The sequence below is a fragment of the Mustela nivalis genome, assembly GCF_964662115.1.
Source record: "Mustela nivalis genome assembly, chromosome: 6".
Classification (NCBI taxonomy): domain Eukaryota; kingdom Metazoa; phylum Chordata; class Mammalia; order Carnivora; family Mustelidae; genus Mustela; species Mustela nivalis.
In genome coordinates, this window is record NC_139025.1 from 40708104 (window position 1) to 40730522 (window position 22419).

The following is a 22419-nucleotide window of genomic DNA, read 5'->3' on the forward strand; positions in this document are numbered from 1 at the left end:
AAAAGTGAAGAACACTCTGAAGAGTGCTATAATAGAAATTTTCACTACATTTTTTCCCATTTCAATATAACTACACTGTAGCTGAATAACAGATGCATGACTAGTACTTCCTGGTTGAAGAGGACACAATCTATAAACATGTAATGTGGAAGCCACACTGTATGACTAACACTGCTCTAGGCACCTCACACCTAAATTACCCAGATGCTCAGGCGTGTCCAAAGCTCTTGCTCAAGAACACCTACCGTGTCCTGACCACTTCACCTCAAACTGCTGGTTTCTACTGCCTTGCCATGGCTGTGTGGCACGGTTTCTACTTGTACATCACTGAGTTTCTGACTTGAAACCACTGAGACCACTCTACCCTGTCCACCTTATAACCAGCTGCACCTGGTTCTCTAGCCTTCCCAGAAATTTGTTGGGCGAGTAGTTGGGGTATTTCTAACAATTCTTGCCCAGATCATCTGAGGGCAGGGAGCTGTGAGCTCAAGTGAATTTTGACCTGCTCCTCATCCCCCCCAATCCCCAGCCAGAAAAAAAGCTGTAATACTCGACCATGGTAGCCTAAGAGTTTGGTCAGGAGCCCAATACCCTTTAGGAGTAACACAGAGCCTACACGGAGAGCAGCAGAACTATAGTGCTGAATGCAGACTTCTCAAGGGCACAACAGGAGCAGAATCCCTCTGCTCATCATGCCCAAAAAATCAGTTCTGAACTGAAACTGAAGAGGCATCTGCTTTCCTTCTCATTCATTTACCCACCCAATAAATAGTCACTGAGTTTTATAAAGGCCTAGGCACTGTACTAGGTATTAGAACCCATGAATAAAAGAACAAAGCTTCTGTTTTCCTTGTTAGTGAGGCATGAAAACAGGACATAGGACACTGAGGAGAACAGGATTTCAAACGTTAGCATTGAGAGTTTCTTAGAATATCACAAACTTCTGACAATAGGTTCTCAGTTATTACAAATATAGTTACAAAGAACTAAACCCATTTGTAGAATTTACTCCCTTTTTTTTCATCATGATAAAAAGAAACAGCCAGTATTGTTAACGCTCCTGCATTTTTTACTAATCTCCAGTCTCTATCAATGTATCTTCTAACTTCAAAATAAAAATCAAATGTAAGCATTCCTAAGCGCAACTGGGAAAAATGGTTTGAGACATTTCTTGATAGCACAAAATGTTACATTAGTGTTCTTTATCTGTCCCAAGCTTTATTTACACTGGTAAAAATGATCCAATATTTCTGAGTGGGCTAAAAGAAACACTGCGTATTAAAAATTAGCCTTGTGCTACCTCTCAGCCATCTCTCATTTTTGTTCTCCCCCCGAAATCACAAACCCCGGTAAAAAGTGCCACTTGAAAGAGATCTGGTCTTCCTACGAGGACAGCAGCAAGGGAACAAAGAGAAGAGCAACAATAGGACTTCAAGAGCACAGAGACAAATGGCATTTCTGAAACAGCTCGGGGGCTCAGTTTGTTCCAACACCCTGTTCTTTCCTGAAAAAGCCTTGGCTGACTTTCCAGAACCAAAATCTTGAAAGTCATATGCTACAAGGTCCTGGGGGAAAATGCATTTCATGTGCTGATATATCTAAGAAAAGAGCCACAGTCTTTACCTAGAGCTAAAAGCGGAGACTTTACAGTCCACTTCCTAAACTATGAGGCATTTATTTTATTTATTTTAACAAGTCATTTCTTTGGCAAAGCACTTCACAGCATGGAGTATGACTGGAGCCTAAAAATCTCCATCAGTATAACTTCAACATCTGAAGCCAATTTTAGATGACAATTCCCCCTCATTTTCATGGCAAAGAGAAAGAAACATTCTCCAATTATTATTTTCAGAAATGATACAAGCCCACATTCCCCTGTTGCCTATGACACAAAGGTATACAATGACATAAAACAAATCACTTCTGTGTAACTTGTTAAGAGTCGAGTCTTTGACCCATATGCCACGACGGAGTGCCACAGACCCAGGTACAATTCAGTCCAGCTGGCTGGTAAATTAACATGTTTGGACACACATCACTAAACCCGGATGCAGTGTGGAAATCCAATCAGTGGTGTCAATGGCCTTTGTTGCCTCACATCTTGCTACCAGATTTGCAGCTACCAGACCAGCCTTTCAGAATGTCGTAAAGCAGGTTTTGATGTTCTGTAACCTGCTCTTGGGAAAACAATCAAAGTGTGTTTATGATTTGCAATATAATGCTTAACACAAGGCTATAAAGAGAGGGCTTTGGAAAACAGTAATTAAACTAAGCAGAGAATCAGTAAGCCGGTAAAGACATATTCCATTCAGAGAGCCATTCTCAGGATGACTGTGAAAAATGCTAGGACAGGATTATTAGTTCCCCAAAAGGGCGGTCATAACCATACTTCTGATTGTAAGTTATCACTTACTCTCGGCATACTACTGAATTAATGACAGCATTGGTGGCAGAAAAAATAAAACAGAAAAGCATCCGTTAGAAGATGTCACCATCTCAGAAATGCCTAAATGTGAGGACGTCAGGAAGTACATCCTAGAAACTGAGGAAACATAGCGTGTCTTCCCTTACATGGGTGGACAGATAAAAGGATACTATCTTAAGACTGCTTAAGACAAATGTTGTTCCCATACTGCACTGAAGAAGAACAAGAGAATTTAAGACACTGTAATTTAAAGTTGGTATTCTTTGGTAGACTTTCTTACTGTAACCCATTCTAGCTCCACAAATTACTAGGTTCCTGGAATATAAGGAATTTGGAGAACCCCAAATTAGAAGTATTAGCTGCATATTCTAAGTTACACCGGAAGCTCAAAGTTCCTTCCCACTTCATGAGGGGGTGAAGCTCTGAAATGCACTAAGCAGAAAGACTACGGATTCAAAATATTAGGTGTGCTGGCGCTATTAGTGAAAAGAATAAAATAAATATGTATATAGGAAAAGCTCAGGAAAATGGGCTTTTGTTCTTCTTTGATACCACTCCTAGAGTGGATACTTCCTCCCAGTGATGTCTTGCATAGACCTACCTCCAGGAGATGGTGACATCAGGCAGGCTTGGGGTATTCATTCTATGAAAGTAGGTGCCAGAGCATTTAGAGAGTCTGCAAAAGACCAGGGAAGACACCAAGGGTGGGGGGGGGGGGCATGGAATATGATACTTACATCCGACTACAATCTAGGAGCAAGAGGAGCACTCCAGGGCAAGGATGGCAACATTGGCTACATATGCCTCATTCTCCCATAATGTGTCATGGCAGACATTGCTAATTAATTACCACACTGGTCTTACTGAATCCATTCATAATCTCTCAATGTTCCTCAAAGTGCTCCAGGCTTTAACCCCCAACTATTCAGAGCTGGTAATCAAGATAAACCTCTTTGCCAACTCTGTTTGAAGTTAGTCACAAGTGCAGTCAACCAGGGAAGGAAGCCACAGTCCTAAGGAATGCTGAAACCAAGGATGTGCATCCATCTGGAGGGTCTCCTGTGCTGTAGGGCCCTCAGGGACCCACTGAGCTGGTGATCATCAGAGTAAGCAGCTAGTTCTGGATTCTCTGATGTGAGATATAATAATATCCCTTTCCACCAGAGATACAGCTATGACCGAGACACTCAGTGTGTATTTCCAAAACTGCAGGTGCAGAATTTTGGAAGTGAAAGAAGGCGGTGCCTCCGTGCTTCAACATACACAGCCAAGGGGCTCAAAGGGCCTCACAGAGCTGCATTTTGAGCCTTGGTTCCATAACAGCACTCTTGACAAGGGCTCTAGCAAAGACTGAGAGCTCCAAGATAGTCCTGCACTCCTAACTCTACAATTAACACATGATGGAATCCGTTCTGTACTAGAGCTGTCAAAAGGAATCTGCTTAAGAATTAAGATTTGGAAGCCCAAACTAGCTGCTCCATGGCAGTTGAGAACCACTCTCCTCCCAGGGATTCCATTCAAACCCAAAACTACAAATTTTTTCCAGCGACTAGAGCTCAAGCAGGAGTGTTCTCTCCATAGCACAGCACCAAAGGATGAATGAATGGCAAGCAGAGAGAGAAAGCCGGGGGAGTTGCTTTTCAAGCCCCCATTCCAGAGGGAAAAACAGATCACCACAGGACACAAAACACCCACTCTCCCCAGGACTCCACATTCATTGATTTGTCAAACCAAGATAGCCTACTTTTTTCCAGCTCTGTATCACTTACTAATTTCTATTGTTGTTTGAATGATTAAATGTGAACGCAAATACAGGGTCATTCTCTCCCAACCTCTTCAAGCTTGGTGTTCCCTATTTACAGGGAAAACGAGGGCTTCCAGAAAGAGGTGTTACTGCAGAAATGCAAGTAGGAGGAAGTCCACGAGAGAGATGATATCCACAAAGCAGATACAGACTGGCTGCTTGACAATGCTATCAAGAACCGGAGTATTTACAGACTGAGCAATCAACAATCCCCAAGTCCCGGAAATGACTTGTGCGCAGAAACTCGTTCAGAATTTAGGCATGGGGCATAAACACACGGCAATTACACATCTCCATTTCTTAACATCCAAAAGAATTGAAGAGTGGAAGAAAGGAGAAAGGCTTTCATGATTTTTACAAACACTCAAGATGAAGGCACTTGGGTTAGAGGAAGAGACACACCAACTGTGGCATTTCCAGCCATGGCCAGTCGGCTTACTGGTGCAGACGTGCTGGCTCTGCACCTGCATGTTACTTGCCCCTCAGGAAAGCAGCTGGTGCCTCAGAGGGACTTCCTGTGTGGGGTGATGGCAGACATCAGTCAAGAGCTAGCTAAAGATGGAAACACAATTTGCCTGGGTCTGGGACTGAGGGTGTACAGAGGTCTAGAGGAGAGGAAGGGTGAACCACACACGGAGCAGTTTCCTTTGTAGTCAACCCAAACAAACATATTGCTGAGTGAATTGTCCATTTTTACACACTTCTAACATTTTATACTTTTGTAGGGCTTTTTATGGGTATTTGAATGGAATGCTTTTCATTTTCCAAACCTGAGTTTTTCTTCTTTAAATGAGCACTTTCTATTCCAGTAATTTTTACTTCAGTTTGCTAAGACATATTGGAAAAAATGGAAGAACCTGAGCAACAGCTTCTTGTATTAGGAACACTCAAACCTCAATGAAGTGATTGACCAGGACAACAAAATACCAGTTCCCTCCCCTCAGAGGTTGGCAACTGATCTGCGGCAGGTATAAATTGTTACAACAACTTCGGAGAGCAATTAAAGGTGAAAATGATCTTAGCAAACAACCCAGTAATTACATGTCTTGGTGTTTATTCCAGAAAAATTCTTGAACACATGCACAAGGTTGCTCCTTGCCACATATCTTTTTAGATAATGAAAAATTGCAAATAAGCATTACCCAAAGGATATAAAATAATTAAACTGGGGCGTGTTCATATAATGGAACATTGAAGTGCACTTAAAATGAAATACCATATGAACATATCCATACAGAATAAGCTTATAAATACGTGGGCAAGGAAAACACATAAAACCTCCAGAATAGGTCACTTCTGGGCTTCCACTACTATATTTATAATGTCTCATTCCTTTTTTTAAAAATCCATGGTGATTATCATAAAGTGTCAGCATTTGTTCAACATGGGTGTTCATTATATTTTGTACTGTTTGTATATTTAAATTTTTCACAACAAAAATAAAATCACCAACCAGGAAATAACAGTTTATCCCATGAGTGGAAGGGAAAGTTTTCAGAAATTTGTTAGTTTTCTAACTTCTAACAAAAAACTTCTAACAAGTTTTCTAACTTCAGGGACTGCATGTTGATCACACTACCCTAGCACTTCTGATGTAAAGGGAGCCTCCTTTTACCAATTTCGGGTGCTCCCAGCAAAGATTTCCTTGCTTTCTTCCCTTATCTACACTGTATCCTCCAAACTTATTATTTCTGCCTCCAAGAGCTTCTGAGGGCTTGTGAAATCTTCACTATACTGTTCTACGAAGACCAGGTATTAGGATTTAAGAATATGGAGATGAATGCCAAACTAGCACAAGTGGGAACAAGCAGAAAGTGAGTCCACACTACTGTTTTGATCACAGTCACCATCACTGAAGTAGACAGTGGCAACAGCTGTCATGACCATGCCCCAAGCTCTCTGGTAACTCTGAAATGGCATTATCGCCCTTTGTATAACCATTCTGTGACACTGGTCTCATTTTACAGAGGAGGAGGGAGAAATCAGAGGGGTTCAGCAATATGCCCTAGTAAATGGCACCCTCCCTCCCCCGCTCACCCTTCAAATGGCCTTTAACTATGCCAAGTATTTTCTCATAGCTATTACTTGCCTTCTGTTTATCTTAGAAAAAAATGGTGTTGCACACACATTACGATACCGTTTAGAACAACTATGGGGGGACAGCGGCAAACATAATTTTGGAAGCTGGCAGGCAGATACCTTGACTGAAAAGGCCTTTGGAGATCATCTGTTCCAAGGTAAGTCCTTTTACTGACAACATCTCAAGGCTGAAAAACAGAGGCCTATGCAGAACCAGAATGTAAAACCCAAATGGGGGACTACAGAACTTGTCCAGAATATTTTAGATTTGTTCACTTCTCCAAACACCAAGGAAGAGAGAGAGGATTTGGTTCATTCTGTAGGCAAGTTTGTTTACTGCTTCTTCATTAATGAAGCTGGGTGCCTGCTGGGTATCAACACAAAACTATGAGCTCAGGACCATTCTGCACACTTTAAGACAGGGGTGGTAGCTGGCACAGCTGGAGTGATAGAACTGGTTAACCCTAGAGGGAAAAAATGCCCCAAATTGATGTTATTGAACAAAGGATTCTAGGACAAGGAGGCACACAAGTACTCATGAACTGGTCACCCTTTTTGGAATACAGCATTGGTTTAAGGGCTGCCAGAAGGAGGGAATCCTTAAATTTTCTACCCCAAATCTAAAACTAGGTATTCATTTTGAGAGCACTGGTTTTTTCAATAAAGAGAAAATAAAGCAAGGAAGTGGGTCACTAGCTTTGAGATTATGCTACTTAGAGGGGGGAAGGGGAATGAGAAACATGGCTTCAGTGGGTTTCTGGGCAGAAGATGGAAGAAATCTCACCAGGGCCAAGGTTCTCATGTTTTCACATTATTGCCTAATAGATATATGGTACTGAAAAACATTGGGTGGTTTACAGATTCACCTTTGTTTTAATGTCACCAGGGAAGAGTGAAAAAAGAGAGGAGACAGAAGGGAAAAAAAGTCCCCAAGCTAGACAAAGGAGGGGCCAGGGAAGCCAGGGTTGCCATGACAACCCAAGCACTGGTTGCATTTTAAATAATATTTATTTTTCCTCCCAATTTCAGTATAAGTATGTGGTAGCTTTGTAATGTTCGAGTTGGCTAGGCTGAACAGCATGTTTTCTTATAGGTTTCTGGGTATGGTGAGCCGCAAGAGAGATTCTCACAGGAGATGTGGAGGGCAGAAGTGAAGCAGCAGCCATTTTGTAGTTCATACATGTTGTCTTTAGCTGCTGGCTCACCTTGTTGGTGTGGAATAGCTGGCAGGTCTGTAACTGCTCCACCTTCCCCTGGATCCTCCCTCAGCTTCTCCTGGGCCAGGTGTGTGAATGCTGAGCTCCATGACTAAAGGTTCAGGCTTCTGCAGGACACCCATACCAAAGTCAGAGGCGGACAGAACTGACGTGGACTTCAGTCTGTCCTTGTGGACTCCAGCCTACCCTCGCTCTCTTCCAGTTTATATCCACCCTCCTTCCCAACTGTGTGCTCCAAGGAGCTCCAGCAACAGAAATAAAGACAACAGCCTTATGGATAGTGCTCAGTCATCTTCCATGCATGTGTCAGGGTGAATCGCTGCTCTGTGTTGCTGCCAGTAATCCTGCTTCTCTGAAACCTGACCATACAAATACACTGTATGTACTTTTAAAAAGAGCAATTTTATTTTTACAACTGGGGGAAAATATTCCAAAGTAAGGAGCAGAGAATGTACTGTAGAAAATTTGGGAAATATCTGTATAAGGAAAAAAATTAAATCACCCACAATCCCACTGTTTCTGTCTGCCTACCTCTAACTTTACTCCTTTGCAAATTTTTGATGGTACTACTTATGGTTTTATGCCTTTTCTTTCTTTTTTCTTTTTTTAAAACATGCTGAGCAATTTTCCATGCCATTACAATTTCTTTGAAAACGTGATTTTTCAATGGCTACAAAATACTCTGTTAGGGTTGTGTGCTATCATATAAACATCCTCTTTTAAGTTGGTTACAATCACGGGCTTTTAGGAGCAACACTACCAAGAACTGCCTCACCCTGGTATATTTCTCATCACTTCCATGGGATCAATTCCTAGAGGAGGAATGTTTCAGGCTGTGAACCCATATTATCAGGTGGTTTTGATCACTATCTTCAGGTCAATCAGCATCTCATACTGAGGCCAACGTTCAAAATACTTATCAACCAGCATAGCATGGGCACCAATGAATCGGAATCAACGATGTAATGTGGGAACAGGGTCTCAGAGTCCCCTTTGCTCCATGCCAGTAGTTAAAGCGTGACTCATTGGGGGGAAGTAGTGGACCCTTGTGGGAAGGGTGACTGTCACAGAGATTTTTATCAGGAGGGTTCGAGGCAGCTGCTTTTTACCAAGGAAGTTGGCAATATTTTGACAGTTACCATAGTTTCACTGAGGTATACCCATGTTGGAGTTTCTTTTCTTTTTTTAAACTATGTTGGAGTGTCTACATGTCTCTCTCTTCTCCAGGCTGAACAAACCTCAGTTATTTCAGTCTTCCCCCACTGTGCCTCTTTTTTTCAAAAGTTTAGCCTTTCTACAGATTTCCTAACAAGCCCTACAAATTTGTGTGTTGTGTAGTGAAGATCAGATTAGGCCAAAAGTCTAATGTTGACCTTTTCAATATTGGAAGGGACAAAGAACAAAGTATAAACCAAGAACAGTGCACGCGAGCATAGGTCAACTGTTAAAAGGAGCCGGTGTCTAGATAATGGAATAAAAGCATGACAACATCAGCCCTCTCACTGCTCTAACTGCTAGATAGGACAAAGTGGTGAACGAACTGTTGTTGCCTGAGTCACACACATCTACCCCCAAAGATTGGTGGCTCCTTCCTCCGTGCCCCAGAGCCTGTTTGCTTACCTCATTATGGAGCTTATGACAAGACTTGGCAATTATCTGATCTTATCTGCTTCTCCTACCAGGATCATCCACTCCAGGAAATTTGATTTATTTGTTTAACCATCTTCAGAATTTAGCCAAGAGTCTGCCCTGGAGGAGTACTCAATACACCTTCGGTGAATCACAAACCATCCTGCCCCTCACCAAGAGCATGACTTCATGGAATGAAGCCCCAGATACTCCAAGTCAGTTGTGTCTTAGTGGTTCAGCATGGACTTATATACAAACCGTCATCTGTCAGAGTCAGGGAATGTGCAGACAAGGCCAAGAGCTTCAGAGCCTACAGAACCTGGAGACGCCCCCCAATATCCAGCTACTGTGCTCCCCTCATTTATTCTTTTAGAGAAAGAATAAGGGCAAAATACATCCCAGTCTTATCTCTGATCACTTCTACTTCTGTCACTGTCTTTAACCCCTTAGCACTTGGGTGTACAAATGCCAACTGGAATCCATCAACAGGTGAAAACTCAATGGCAGGAAACCAAACCAAGTACTTGTTAAAAAGGTCTAGAAATACAATTACTGACATCTAGGTTTTGCCCGTCAACAGACTCCCTCTCCCAAATTTTGATAGCCAACAAAGTGAACACATGAAAATCCAAAGTTCATTCTACAGTGTGTTTAAACAATTACAGTAAAGAAAGGATACCTAGCTTCCCTTCTTTCTCGGGTCTTCCAATGCCCAACTACTGCTTCTCATCCCAGCCTACCCACAGCAGCTTCTCATTAGGATACTGGAAACAACTAGAGGATGAACGTATCATCTTGCCTCCTTGTTTTACAGCTAGCTTGTCTGACAGTTGTGCAGAAAGCCCATGGTTCCTCTTGACTTAATTCCACCACTTCACCCTATGTTCCTTTAAACACAGGAGGCCCTCGACTCTCAAGGAACGGAAAGAGCCACACCCTGACAACCGTGCACAATACAACTTTAATCTTTGTGTGTGTGTGGTGAAAGGAGAATTGCTTTCTGTGGAGATGAGTGGGGAAGTGATCCAATTAAGATATGCAAACCAAATGAAGGGAGTGAATGAAAAACTAGCAGCTGCATTTTCAGTCCCTGTTCCTGCATGTCTTCAAAGGCACCAAGCACCAGGCCCAGGTTTTGCTCACGTGGCCACATCTTCCCCACAGCCAGGTCAGGCCAGGTTCTTAAAGTAGTTAATGAAATCTGAGTCAAACACACCCTCATCAGCAGAATAAAAATTCATCTTCTCTTCAGAAGACCCAAGAAGATAGAGACATGAAATACGGAGAATCCAAAGCCATTTACTGAACCCTTGGCTTTAGAGATCGGAAACAAGAGGAGGGCAAGTGGTGCTCTCCTCAAATCCTGATCGTGGACTCAAATTCCTGAGGACACTACAGCTAACTGTATCCAGCGCCACTTGCCTATTCAGTAAGCGCTGAAGCCCAAGGAGGGGGAGCAAGTGTTTTCCGGAGGCCTGTAAGGACCAGGTTAGTGACGCAATTCATGCAAATCACTCCCGTGAAGAAGCACAATTAAAGGTTTCTGCCAGGGCCCATATGATTGTCGTCGCCGAGAGACAGTATACGCACCACTTTCTTCTCTCTCTCCAAAGCCCTCTCCTTACTTTTCCCAGGGTTTAAAAATCATGTTAACAATAAGCAAATACAGCATGGCCAGATGCCTTTCGTGGTCAGATGGTTCATTGTTTAAAAAGTTTCAGTTTAAAATCCAAAAGATTGTTAACAGATGCAGTTTCTGGCTGGAGACTGGGAAAAACCTCACTTAAACAAAAGAGTATGTTGTGATTGGAGCTAAAAAGGGAATTACCTTTAAAGATAAGAACCACAAACATTTCCTATTTGAAAATACCTCCAGCCCCACCAACAGGACCTTTTTGTGGTCCTTTCATGAATGTTAAAAAACATTTGACAGTGGACTGCCACAGAGGACCAACGAAGGCAGACCGACCAGTCCAGTTGTTTTTACAGATTTCTTTGGACTTTCAACAAGGCCACAACATCCATCTCTTACTCTCCCCCGGATTACTCAATTAGGCAAGCCGCCAATTAATTTCTTTCCAATTCTTTTAGTCCTAGAAATACTTCTGCTGCTTTCATTTTGGCTCTAGAAATGGATTCTCAACTAGAGAGTAGATAGAGGCAAGTGTGAGAAATGAGCGCAGGGCTTGATAATCAGACAGCCGCTGCTGGGACTCAAGTCACCATTGGGTGGAAAGGAGCCACTTGGCTGAGGAAGGCCTGACCCCATCCTCCGTTCCCAGTCTCATTTGCCTCCACAACTACTATGCACTTTCACACAGAAAGCCTGCTTTTCACCAACTCATGTGTCTGTTTCTGTTGGCTTTCATGGCCCCTGACTCTATGGCTTCACTATGTGTGAGAATGTCTGTAATGCCCTGGGTTCTAATCTTGAAAGATGGAAAAATCTAAGAAGCCATGAGTCTGTAGCTTTCCCTTGGCCTGAGAAATGGATGTGGTTTGGCTTGCTGGTGACAAGCCTGATTTGAAAAGGCTACCTAAGATATGGTCCAAGAAAAACAGTCTGTTCTTAGGAATAAAGATGGCCACCATGGGCTCCATTTCGAGAATAGGCAATCTGTCCCTTAGGAGATCACATTATATATATGATGTTATATATAAACATCATGCCCTTTTCATGCTTAAGTTTTTGTTCTCGTAGTCATTGTATTATTTCCCTATTTATGACAGCGCCCCAAAAGGTCAGTTGCAGACCAAACACAGAGCAGAGTTTTAATATTTTGAGGCACTCTAATCAAGAAAATCCTTAACTCAGCAACACTAGCATCCATTTTAAAGTGAGGCAGATCTGTAACCCCATGGAAATCCCTAAAGAGTTAAAATGGCTTTCCCACTCAGCCACTACTTGGCTGTCACGTAAGGAATCCGGGCTGTAAGAATGAAGCTAGCAGGAGGACTGTGCTTTCAGGGACCTGTGCAGTCTGGCCAGGTAGTGGTAGGAAGGGCCCATCCAGCAAGAAACGGGATTCTGAGGTCAGGGGTCACATCCGTATCTATCTTCCTACGAAAAGGCAACCTTGCCATGAGCACATGAGACAGGGTTTGCAAGGGGATTTGATAGGCCTGGAAATTGAAAAATGAGCAGCAGCTGCAAGTCCAAGGTCATTACTATCCTCCAGGGTTTGCCTTTTCTAATCTAAGGGGCAGTAGTTTCCATGATTAACTTTCAATTGCTGTCAGGGGTGTAATAAAATCTGGGAAAGAAGAAAACTTTCCCCTCAGTAAGCTGCTCCCATTTTCCTGCCCCTTTCCTTTCCTCCAGTGTATATTCTCAATCCTCACTTCATACTGTTTCCTAACTTGAAGAAAAAAGTCTTCACTCAATGTCCTATGTGCATACAGGCACTTGAAGATTCTTCCTTTTCAGTTCCAGGGCGTAGGTCTTTAAGATGGCCTCGTGAAAAGGTCCCTTATTTTCCACGACCGTACAATGCCATCACTTCCAGAACTGAACACTTTTAATTTTAAAATCCTTTCCCAGTGTATTACATCTGTTTCCTGAGCCATGACAGACAGTTCAACAACAGAACCATGCACAAAGAGAAAAGAGTACACAGTCCTTCACAAGCATGTTTTCCTGGTTACTACTAGATTAGGAATCCTTACAACTACAACTTGGTCTGATCTGGTAGCAGCTCAGAAACCATACAGAGAGGTTATAGCTGGACACGTCTCTCAGCAAAGGCCCCCAGAACCAAACTCCACACATAGTTTTATCAACGGTAACTGCTCAGGTGGAAAACTAATTGTGCTTTCAATTTATTTTGACAGTTAAGTATAACACTAATGACAAATTAGTGGCTCAGTCATCATACACTTATTTCAATGTGTTCTGATGCTGGAGTTACAAAGAGGAGTTATGCCATGGTGCCTTGCCCACAGAGACACTGAGTTGGGCTGCCAAGGGGCACATTCTCGCTATTGCAAGATGTTTCTGGAAGGCCAGCATGGCAATCAAACAAGGCAGCAAAGAGGCAGAGGACCTGGAAGAGAAGTCACGTGCAAATGCACTAGTTGCATAAGAAAAGGGTCCTTGGACTCATACTGTGCCTTGAAAAGACATTGGACTGCTACAGTTTGTTCCTGTTCCTTGCCTTGAGGCAAGGGTGAGTAACTACAGAGTCCACTGCCCTAGAGACAGGTAACATTTCCCGTAGGTGCTAGCCTGCCCTTCCTGTTTACCCCATCTTGATTCAAGTTTCTATTAGAACAGAAGAAAAAGTGACAAAAGATGGCCATGAACTTGATTGGTTCCAAAACTGGGGTGGGCACAGTCTGAGAATTTTCACAGGGTTTAAAGATGGCAGAGTGAACTTTATTGAGGAGATATAGTCCATGGGGTGATGCCCACACCGGGACTGCTGATATCCATCCTCCCCTTCTTCAACAGTAACAGGACCTAGATAAAAGATGCTTTCTTTGCAGGCAGAGGCCATGTAGCTAAAGGTAGGATGTGAGGGGAATTCAGGTGGATGATTCCCAGGACATGTCCGTAAGAGGGGAGGTGGGGAAGGATGTTGCCTTCTTCCCCTTCACACCTCATCCTCTGAAACAGCCAGAGAGATACCTGGGACCATGAGGACAATGCCACACCCTAGAGGCACTGAAATGGAAAGTTGCTAGGAGATGGGAAAGGAAGATTGAGGTCCCAGAACACTACTCCTAATCTACCGAGATACCGACTTTCATGTAAAGAATGGGTGGAAACTTTGATTTTTGTGTACACCACTATGGTTTTGGGTCTCAGTTGCACAGGCTTACAAATAATGGTTATAGGTGTGGAGGACATGGGGAGGTGTCCAACAAAGTGTCCATAAAAATATCCAAGGTGTCAGTATTGTGCTGCACACGTAGCAACAAGGCCACGATCTGGTTTGTACATTACGAAGAGCTGCCTGAATTTCAGTGGTGAAGAGGAAAAGCAAAGGGCACAAAAAATGATAATTTCCCAGTCAACCATAAACACAATGAATCTCTTACCTTTTTCTTGCTACAGTATATTTGCCATTTTTTCTCAGCTGGAAGTGCAAACATGGCTTCCCTGTGTTTGTCTGTCAGGTCAAGTTCATCCTGAGGAAACAAAATAATAATTAGTATTTCATAGATTAAATGTTATTCCTATAGGAGAGGTTATCAGCATCATTACAGAAAAGAAAAACAAAAGCAAAAACCAACATATATTTCAATGAACTTGGGAAAGACCAAGAAGGCAAGGTACGTGTTGCCACCGTTAAGAAAGCACGTCTCTGGCATGGGGCTGAGTCCTGAGCACAGAAAGGACGAGGCTCACCCTACACCTACCGAAGGGTGTGGAAAAGTGGGCTGAGCCCGGACAGAGTACCCTGAGAGCACCCGCTGAGCGTTAAAGGCCATCAGAGCTCCGGAGTTTGGATTACTCATATTATAGATGAGGGTTCACTGGCAAGGGATGGGGGCTCCACAAACACTGAGTATGAGGCTAGACCTGAAGAACTTGGACATGAGAGGAGGAGACCAAGGGAACTAAAGGCAGGGGCACAAGAACAGACGGGGTGTGTTTGGGGGGACAGTGAGCAGCTTAGCGGAAGCATGGGAATGATGCAGAGAGTCATCACATGAAAGGTTTGAGAGGCAGGGAGAGACCAGTTTGTGAACAAAAGTCTTAAATGCCAGAATGAGTTGTTTATTCTCTTGACCCACGAGAGCTGATGAAGATTGTGCGGAAGCACCTGGCATCTTCATTATCATAAATCCCACTAATATTTATTCAGCATTTTATGCACCAAGCATCATGTGGCATTGTCTCGGTCCCCACAACCCTGAGTCCACTCATTAGTACATCCTCATGGGAGTAACGCTGCCTGCTGTAGTTCAGCTGGGGGAAATTTAGGTGGGAGACTGGGTAAGTAACTTGCTCCAGACCTCACACCTGGTAATGACGGGGCCAGTTTTCAGCCCACAGCTGTCCAACTCCAGAACCCAGACTCGGCCTCTCAGATCCGTGTCTGGAAACATTAATTTTACAGGGGAGAGCAGCTTAGATTGGACATGAAGGGAAGGCAATTTACAAACATCCATAACTAATGAATAGCAACAACAGGATAATGAATATAAAGTGCTTAGAGAAAAGCTCTTGGCATTTAATAACTCAATCATCCCTGGTCTGTATTACTGGTGTGGAGCTTCTGGTACATTTTTCTTAGTAGAGGGAAAGTTCTCTAGGTGAGGGTGCAGACTGGTGGGTGTGAGACAGATGAAAAGGTGCTGTAAACCAAGGCACAATGAGGCTTTGATCCCTGAGGAATATAAACACGTTCCCCCTCTGAATGCCTTCGGTATATACCTGTAATTCTGCCTCCTGTAGACACAGGCTTCACACCTCATACTCCTACCTCCATTTATCATTGAGTCCTGTTATTTCTTCCGTGAAAAGTGTCATGATTTTTCCTTTTTTTGATTCCCAATGAAACCACCCAAATTTATGCTCTAATAACCGCTCTGTCGGCTCCTGGCAGTAGCCTCCCCACTGCCTTCTCCACCCTCCCCACGCACACCCAGAATTCATTAAAGCAGCTGTACTTAAGCCTGAGAGAACCTCAGCATCATCTGGGGGGCTCCTTAAGTCACTGATCGCCCAGAGTTAAGGATGGAGCCAGTGGGAGCGAATGTGAACATCTGAGCATCTAAAAAGTTTCCAAGTATGGCTGATGCTGCTGCTCCGGGCACACTTTAAGAGCTGCGCCTTCAAAATCGAGCTCCTATGCGGTTTTGAGCTCCCAGTTCAAAAAACTTCATTAGTTCCACACACTGACACAATGCATTATGTATTCCTCAGCCTGCCTTTGATGTTTCCCATTTAAAACCCCAATTTAGCCCTTCTGCCCTTATTCTGTTACCACCTACATGTCCAGGGCCCAGCCACTCAGAGCCCGATATACTGTGAGCTTCCTGGGGAAGCGACTCATCTCCTTAAGTCTCTACTTCCTCATCTCCAGGATGGGCATATCATTCCTCTTGCAGGGCTATTGTGAAAATGAGCAACATGGACTAAGTATGGGGTAATGCTTGGCACAGGGCAGGTAGCTGGGTTGCTGCATATTGTTATTTCTCTCATCATTTACACATAGATCAGGTGCTATTTTCTTTTAAGAGCAAGGTAAATAGTTAAGTCACTAAAACACACACCTATGTACATGACACCCTAAGCGCAAGAAACTAGTTAAGAATTTTAACAATGAACAATCAGGGAAAGAACAAAAGATATTTACAGAAAATCCCACTGTGAGGGAACATGCTAAAAATGTTAAGATTTTTGCATACAACTAGTATATATACGAAGTGATTATTTTTCTTACTTTCTTCTTTTTTTAATTTCCTGTTAAGTCATACTCGCTCTCACCTATTGATGAATGAGGAAAGTACTGTGACATAAATCACTTCCCGACCGCTGGGGTTTTTCTTTGGGTGGGGGGAGCAGGTTCGGGTCAGTTATTCAAACAGCTCAATAATATGGCGCTTACTTTGGGGAAAAGGTCCGGGATTTGTGAGAGAAAACAATACTACTCCTGTAACAGCACTGTTTGTGCTAACTGAGCAGAGGTATAAACAGGTAAAGCCTAAAACCTAGAAATTCACAGCAAGGAGTATTAATAAGTATTAATACTACTGTATTTTGCTGTTAGAGGTAGAATAATGCTTCACAGTTGAACTAGGACTTAGAAGCAGATGGTTTTAAGGAAAAAGAGAATTTCCAGAAAATAAAAAAAAAAAACATTTTTAATTGCTACAGGGTCACTGGTTATAATTTTGAATTACAGTAAGAAAATGGGGGGAGGGATAGTGCCTGGGTGGCTCAGCCAGTTAAACGTGGAACTCCTGATTTGGGCTCAGGTCATGATCTCAGAGCCATGAGATCAAGCTCCATGATGACCTCCACACTGAGCATAGAGCCTGCTTAAGATTCTTTCCCTCTGCTCTTCCAACCCCCCGACTGCCGCAATGCTTTCTCTCCCTGTCTCTCTCCCCCACCACAAATCAATCAATCAATCAATCAATCTTTTAAAAATACTACAATTTAAGAAATTTAAAGAAAAAGAAAATGGGGAAGAACTAAATGGATGCTGATAAAAGTAAAAGCTCACAACTGAGGTGCTCAGTAGTACTGTTTTATATGAATTAATTTTCACAACAGTCCTATTAAGTGGGTACTGTTACCCCATCTTCCAGAAAACTGAGTCCTAGAAAGATTAAGTACCTTCCTCAAGGTAACCAAGCTAGTAAATGGTGGAGGAGGAGCTGGGGTTGGAACTATTTTACAGAGCCCACGTTCTTAACCACAAGACTGTGCATTCTGTTGATCATTCAGCAGGTAGGTAAAATCACAACACTGATGCAAGTATGAAAATGTATCCATCTGCTGCACTCAAAGCCTACGGAGTGTCCACGAGCAGAAAGAGGAAGATGCTGCCATCCGCCATCCCTGAGTTCCAGGTCTGGCTCTCATCTGGTTATGTAACCTTGTGCAAGTGACTTAACCTCTGGACTTCAATTTCTTCACCTGAAAAATGAGAATCATAATATATATCTGACAGAATTGTCTCAAGGATTAGCTCATGCAACCAAATTTTGTTTTGTATTTATTAAACGCGAGGCACTGTGCTAGGTGCAAGGAACAAAAAAGTATCACAGAGCTCATATTCTTGAGCGAGAATAAGGGAAATCAAATAATCTCATGAACCAGGATACGATCACACAGGAAGCTGAGCTCTGACAGTCTGCCTGTTGTGGGGAAAGGTAGGGCAACGAAGACTGCCCCAAGGAAGTGAAGTGAAAGCTGAGAGATGAATAGGAACTAAATAGGTAAAAAGCACAGCAGGCAGTGAACAGTAGCTTTGAAGGATACTATGAACTTTGGTCTTTCTCTTAAGAGCAACCGGAGGTCACTGGCAGATTCTGAGTAGGAATGACATAGATTAAATTAGATAATGACTGGGAGTGCCCCGGCACAAGGCCCAGAGTGTAATAAGACCCCCACCCCTCCATTCCAAAAGTATCTCTGCTCTGACTCATTCCATTTTAATAATATGGCTGAATCAAGCATGCAAGTCTCCAAGACACTATCACACACAGCCTTAGAGATCAGTCAACACTTCCTCGCTGTCCTACCCATTCCAGGACGCTGGCCAGACATTACAAAGAATACAAAGATGAATAACAGACCTTGATTTCATGGAATTTAAGAATCTAGTAAGGAAGACAGGATGATAGATAGAAAGCTTCAGTCGTTCCCTTTCTTTTCAGGATAAAGTCCAAAATTCCTCAGCAGGTAGGTAGAGGTCCCTTGTGATGCACTGACTTATCCCTTCTCCTTTTCTGCTGCCACCAGCCACCTTTTAGCACTTCTGGTCACAAGTTGCCCACTTTTTAAACTTTTGCACCTGCTGTTCCCTTTTTTCAGAAAGCCTTTACCACCATATCTAAGGATCAGTCCCATTCATCCAAGCTCTTGTCAAGGTAGCGCGTATTTCCCTCCACATGGCCCACCTCCACTCTCCTGGATGAGCCGCTCCCTATTCTTGCCTCTACTTAGGGCATTTACCACATTGCGACTGGCACATTATTGGCTTGTCTGACTCCTGTCCTGGACTTGTGCCCAGAGGGCAGGAACTGAATTTGTTCTATTCATCTCTGCCATTAATTAACTAATTATTGTTCTGAAACAGTATGTGACATGGCTGGATTGCCCCCTGCCCGCAAAAAAGTAAGGGGAGGGCACGTGGAAAAGCCAGGAGGAAGAAAGGGAGGGACGAAGGGAGAGGATTATTGTAGGATATAGCAATCATCAGCGTATTTCGAAGATTAACCCCTCCCCTATTCTGGGCAGTAAAATGTACATACACTGAAACATACAGATCTTAATACAATCTTCAGTTTGGCCAGGGTAGGCACTGAAGTGGCTGTAGCCCTTTATACTTGAGAAACTGGTGGTGTCATCTCACTCTCCATTAGCAATAGATGGCAGCTCTAGTTACCCCACATTTTCACCAAAATTTGGTGCTATGTCTTTTTAATTTCAACCATCTAGTTTATTTGAAGAGTTATCTCAATGTAGTTTTAATTTGCATTTCCCTGATAACTGGTGCTGAATATACCTTCTCACGTGGCCCCTCCCACGTGTTATTTTGTAAACTATCCAAGTCTTCTACCCAGTTTCATTGAGTTACCTGTCTTTATTGCATTGGAGACATTTGTTACCTATTTTGGAAACAGCTCCTTGGTTCTGGGTATATAGAGACTATTTCTCCTAGGCTATAGCTTGCCTTTTTATTTTGTTAATAATCTATTTTGATCACTACGTATTTTAATTTGAATGATGTCTAATTTATTAATCTTTTCTTCTAGAGTTAGTGCTTTTTGTCTTCTCTGAGGGATCTTTGTAACTTGCAGGTGAAGAAGTATTCTACAGTTTCTTATGGGAGCTGCCTAGTTTTAGTTTTAGCTTCTGTGTTTGAATCTTACTCCATGTCTCCTAGACCTGATTCCTGCGGTCCTTCTTTAAATACAGAATGGCTGGATGCCTTTTGCCTTCTCTCTTTTCAGGCTACTGGCACTCATTTAGATATACTTGTGGACAAGGAGGGCAATAAAATCACAGTTGACAGAGGAGGAAAAAGAAAGTCATACAAACTAATTTGAAAGCCACCTTGACATATTAGGTCCTTCAAACTCTGACATCACTTCAAAGTAATATTACAGATTACAGAGATTTTTCATTTTGATACTTAATCCAAATATTGAAAAAGGCAATCCTGGAAAACAAAGCCGGATCACTATATCTCAGTACCTCTTTACATGAGATTTTTTTAGAAAAAGTACATCTATGGGGCAGAAAGCCAACTGGTGGTTGTCTGGGGCTAGAAGCAGACGGGACTGATGCAAATGGGCAGGGTGGCTGGAGAGGTTCCGGAGCAGGATGGTGGCAATCGCTGCACAGCTGCATCCATTTCCTAAAACTCACTGAACTGTACTCTTACAATAGGTGAATTCTATAGAATGTAAAATTACATCTCAATACGCTGCTAAAGAAATAGAATCAAGCTTGGTTGTTGGAACCCTAAGGAAAAGAAAAAATTCAGAGTAGAGAAAATATAACCTTAGGTAAACCATAAGGAAGGAAATTTCTGCCTGAACCAAATTTCTGATAAACCAAGGAGTTGGCTTAGAAGAGAACCTGATTGGATGTGTGTGTGTGGGGGGGGGGCGTGTAAAGAAAAGGAAAAATGTGGTCCCCTTTAGGATGAGTCGTTTGCTCTGGGAACTGTTAAAATTTCAGACACAGCTTTTGTTTGAAACCAAAGATCACTTCCCTTGAAAATTATATATGGATTCTATTATTATGCATTCCATTTAGACCAAGAGATAGTATTTCCCCTAAGGCCCCTTAATATTAAATTAAATGATAAGTTAAATTTAATGATAAATCCTCAAGAACCTTCTCAGTGTTTTGTTTTTCATTTTTCCCTATTGGTGGCTCTACAGAAAAGTGTTGGCTCCTCTGTGTCTCTGTGAATTAATAAACAAGTTTTCCACGGAGATTAACAAATGTAATTAGCCCAAATCCCAGGCAGCATCCTGAAGGCTCCTAGATCACCTTACTTTTTGTTTTGTTTTGTTTTGTTTTGTTTTGTTTTACAATCATGCTAAGTCAGATATTATTTTGGGGACTGTCAATTAATGCCAAGACAAGCAGAACAAATTCAGCTCCTACTCCTACGCCCTAGACTTGGATCGCCCAGCATCCTTCACTGGCCACAAACCTTTCTTTCATATTATGCCTTGTTGGACAGAGTTTTAAGTTAAATGAAGGAAAATAATTTAGCCAGTGATAAAAGGCGAAACATTCACACAAAGCACCATTCCTCTTCCGCTCTGAACTCAAGCTTCTTGAAAACTAAAACCAGCAAACAAAAGCCTATAGGCTTTTCTTAGAGAACATATTATGTTTTTAATATCTTCATAAAATATATATTTGATATATAGTATCTTGGAAAAAGGTATAAATGACACACTTTTTATTAAGAAAAAAGTACCTCTGAGAGAAATCCAGCTGTGGGAACTAAAGCTCTAGGCTTCATCACTAACAAAGCGTATTATTAAGACCCACTTCTAAAAGGTTCTGTACAAAGAAATCTCACTGGTCCTACACTCCACAGAAGCAGGCAGCACTGTAAAGAAATCTATATAAATCATAAAACAATTGGCACAGTACAAATAAATCTAAGGAAATGGATTGATTTGCTAGATAAAGCAAGGGAAGGAATTTTGAAAAAATATACAATAAGGGTCTTGAATGAGTTGAAAGAGCGCTTTTCAGAGACTTAGCTAAATTGAAATAGGGAGTTATTCATAAAACGTCCAAAACAATATTGAAAGCATTTACTCTTTGAAAATCCACCAAATCAATACATTTCAATGAGCCAACAAATACGTTTCCAGATTACAAGAGAAATCTTTAACAAAGGAATTCTGGATTTCTATTTCTAATGAGTCAAGCTAACTACTCACACACATACTAATGCATCATGTGGAGGTAGACGGACACGCAATTAATGCTCTGTCGGGGTGGGGAGAGAATAAAAAAAAACGAGGAGACATGAAGCTAAGACAGGTCCCAGGGTCATCCTGTCAATCAACTTGTGGCTTTGTATGCTTTTATTTTTGCTTTTTTGTGGTCCTTGACCAGGTAGCCAGCCATCTGACTCAATGTTCAGACCTCACGAAATTTCTAATTATTCTTACTCAGACAAAGCTAACTTTTCTCCTTTAAACTGCATATACTTCAGGTATTTGCCCACAGCATGGAGGCCCAATTCACCCACCCTGGCCCTACCCACCAAAGACTTCCCCACATACCTCCAGGCAGCAATGCTCCAGGTCACTTCACATACACCCTAAGTTAGCCCTGGCTGGATTTAACCCTCTCTGACATTAACCCTCTCCCTCCATCCCATAACTCAACAGTACCAGAAAAAAGTCAGATGCTCGGAGGCACAAGGGACTAGGCCTTAAGTCATACGACATAGTGATAAATATAATGTCGTGGGGAAAAAGGCCAAATTAGTTTTACAAACGTAGAGAGAAAATGTACTGTTAGGCGGAGACATTTCATCAAATGTATGAACATCTAACCCCACCACAGCAAGTAACCGGCACATCCCTAAGTCACA

General features: G+C 42.4%; 1 protein-coding gene across 4 annotated transcripts in view; it reads right to left on the reverse strand.

The window, feature by feature from the left end:
• DAAM1 (dishevelled associated activator of morphogenesis 1) overlaps nt 1-22419 on the reverse strand; it is a 163466-nt gene that overhangs the window by 65036 nt on the left and 76011 nt on the right. For all 4 annotated transcript variants that reach the window (XM_082734964.1, XM_082734965.1, XM_082734963.1 and 1 more), the window contains exon 3: nt 14195-14284. In XM_082734964.1, coding sequence (XP_082591090.1) covers nt 14195-14284 — 90 coding nt within the window. The remainder of the gene's footprint in view (nt 1-14194; nt 14285-22419) is intronic.